Source organism: Trachymyrmex septentrionalis, unplaced genomic scaffold, assembly GCF_001594115.1.
Source record: "Trachymyrmex septentrionalis isolate Tsep2-gDNA-1 unplaced genomic scaffold, Tsep1.0 scaffold243, whole genome shotgun sequence".
Taxonomy (NCBI): domain Eukaryota; kingdom Metazoa; phylum Arthropoda; class Insecta; order Hymenoptera; family Formicidae; genus Trachymyrmex; species Trachymyrmex septentrionalis.
Genome location: NW_017305401.1, coordinates 187494 through 190843, shown reverse-complemented (window position 1 = coordinate 190843; position 3350 = coordinate 187494). Strand labels below are relative to the sequence as shown.

The window sequence follows — 3350 nt, the reverse complement described above, 5'->3', positions numbered from 1 at the left end:
TATTGGAAAATGCACGAAAGAATTTGTTATTTTTACAATCTTTTTCTCTCTTTTGATTTTGACGTGATACGCAGCGCGTCTACAGTTCTCTATCTTTTAGAATGCAATTTACTATGTATAAATAAACAATCGGGTTATCAACGTGAAATACGCTCTTCTTAAAATTAAAAGTAAATGGAAGTTACTAAATCTAACGCTACCTTTTTCTATTTGCAGTGGTGATACAGCGACCTGCTTGTACAATGCGCCTCACGAAGACGAGGCGCTGCCAAGAGTTCTTCCGGGCAAACTCCTATCCTTAGATGCGCAATGTCGGAAAGATCGTGGAACAAGCGCTTGTTTCGTACGTATCAGTCTTTGTAATACGAAAAAAAAAAATGGGCGTAATTAAGTTCGATAATTTCTGAAGCCTTTTTTACTTTTAATAAAGCTTTATATAGAATATTAAACTGTGATGGAGTTGGATCTAAGATTATTCTTATGTAAAACGTAACATGTACCACATGATTCTCACTTGATTATATTTATCTCATTCATTTATCTTTACGTCTATTTTTAACTATTTATATTTCGTATATTTAGAAAGACGATCGAGTTTGCGCTCAGCTATTCTGCTTCGACGCCGGATCCGGATACTGCGTCGCGTATCGCCCAGCAGCGGAAGGATCGCCGTGCGGAGATGGTCAGGTAAAACGGGAGCTTACATGCTTTACAACAGTGCTAGAAATTACTTGCAACTTTCGGCCAATTTTTGGCCGATCGACATTTAGACTACGCGAGGGTTACTGGTGAGATAAGAGACGGGAACCAAGTTGAAAGTTGGCCGAAAGTTGGAAATAAATTTCAGCGCCGCTTTACAATAACAATTGCCTTATTTCTGTTTGTAAAAGAAATATCTCTCTCGGCTATATAACTAATGTATAATGCATAATGCATTTGCATGACACTGTGAGCTATGGACTACGATATAGCTTCCGCGACGCGTCTGTCGCAATTGTAACGCGCAATTACATCAGAAGTGATCTCATAAATCCTGGCTAGTGCCGACAACGCGATACTATGATATCATATAATTTTACATAACAGCGCCGAGATAACAATATTTGACATATATCTTCTCGAAGTGTCTTTGCACAGTTGTTTAATTCCTTGATCGTTGACGTTGATTTCCAGTACTGCCTGAACGGGAAGTGCGTCGCGGAGCACGAGAACATAATACCGGATTATACGCAGAACATTCCGACGTATGTACGCCGGGATAGCATATTCAATTCTGCAATACACACCCGGCCGATATTCGCTCATTACAACAACACAGATTACAGGTAATGATCCGAGAACTCGAGCGTTCTCGACTCTTTGTTTCGTAACGCACGCAACAAAACTCCGCGCGTAACTAATTTTAATTCTTGAATACCATGAAAAACGATGAAGAAAATTTATGCGTTTTGATCGATTAATCTTCGTTAAAAGAAGTACAAAACATCTACATAATAATATGAAGATATAAATAATCTTTGAATCTCTCAAATGTATTGAAACATTTTTTTTAATTTCGGAGTTAAGAATTGAAGTTATATACATCAGCGACATTTATTGAGCATCGACAAGAGTATTTCTAGGTAACCCGCTCATGAATTTTAGCATATTGTTACTTCAATTTAAGAATGAAGTGTGAATCAACGTATTTACTGACTGTTAATTAACTTCAATTAATAGACGCTGTCATTTAGCAGAATATAGTGCAGAGATATACAAATGCAACACCATATATAGTAACGTCATGATAATATGCCACACAGGTATCCATGGGAAGCAACACAGAGCATACCATTATCGAGCATAACCCCGTCGACACCGACGACGACGGCGACGATAAGGACGTCGACTTATCCCTACAAACACGTCACAAATCTGTTCGCAACGACAGTGTCAAAATATACGCGGACAATTATCAATAACTTATATACCGATCAATACAAGACTAGATACAATAATAATAATAGTAACAATAGTAATAGCGGTACTGGTGGCGGCTTCAGCACTACCACCAGAAGAAGCAATTTTTTCAACTCGTATTACACCGTCAGTACCACTCCAAAGGTTACTTACGGTCCAAAAGTTAATCCGTTCAAGTATAAGAACACGGTGATATCGTTTTCCACGACGACCAAAGGATATCAGAACGGCCTTCGAAATGACGGCCGCGGTAAGAGAATTCTGAACTAAATCCTGTACCACTGCTGTACCTTTTTCTATCCTCTCTTCCGACTTTCACGTCGAGTCATTACTTAATTTTGCATGATCGTCTCTTGCCGTTAACGTGACAGATTCTTGAAACCCGATGATCTTTTCCTCTGTGTCTTTTCTATTTCTGTCATCTTCTCCGGTAGAAAATTCTGCCTGCGAGGATTTTTTTGAGAGACATTGGTCCCGATATGTCTTCACTATCGTTTCAGTCTTCTGATAATACTTGCCAATACTTGATGTTTTATCATTTTGTATAATATATGTGTATCTTCTCTATGTTTCTTCTAATGTCACTAATGAAATATGAAAGTATCATAAACTCTCTGAATTTCCATCACATGCAATCGATCTCACAAATCGATAAAGGTACTTTATACCTACCGATTATCGAAAATTCTTTTTTTGTTAACACTGACTCTTCAACTTCATAGAATGTATAATAATAATATCGATTAAATTAACTCAGAGTTTCAACAGTTTATCTTTTTCATATACAATATTTTATATATTTTTCTGTAAATATCTTCTATCGGATCTTTAAATACGTTATTCAATAGAAGTGATAGAAGATATTCTTGTATCTTCGATAAAGATGCATATGAGCATCGTAATCGTGTACACACCTCGCATTCTTTATATCTCTTTGCAACAAATTCACTAGGGACAGTGATTCCTGAATATGTGTGTAATACTCTTGTGTACATAATAAAATCTGTGGACGTAAAACCGACGATAAGTGTATTATAGTTTCCATGAATAACTAATAATTGTTTTACCTATAACGATCGAAACTGAATCTTTAATGCTTAAATCATTTTATGTGAATTATATATATATATATATATATATATATATATATATATAATTCACACTGAATTATATATATATATATATATAATTCACACTGAATTATTTAAGCATTAAAGATCCAACTTCGATCGTTATAAGCATTTATAATTTCTAGTTTATATTGATTGTGTTCTCACATGTGTACAGTGTAAAATAAAGTTCTTATTGTTTAATAATTTTATTGTTGCACTACTAAATTCTATTTCAGGCTGATACACTGAAAGAAGAGATTAGCTGCTGCAACAATTTAG

The 3350-nt window shown here is 35.5% G+C and overlaps 1 protein-coding gene across 1 annotated transcript in view; it reads left to right on the top strand.

Annotated features, from left to right (window-relative positions):
• The window catches only part of LOC108748821 (A disintegrin and metalloproteinase with thrombospondin motifs 4-like), a 10875-nt gene that overhangs the window by 5867 nt on the left and 1658 nt on the right, over positions 1-3350 (top strand). The window contains exons 8-11 of the mRNA XM_018487190.1: positions 217-343; positions 583-687; positions 1174-1325; positions 1803-2209. Coding sequence (XP_018342692.1) covers positions 217-343; positions 583-687; positions 1174-1325; positions 1803-2209 — 791 coding nt within the window. The remainder of the gene's footprint in view (positions 1-216; positions 344-582; positions 688-1173; positions 1326-1802; positions 2210-3350) is intronic.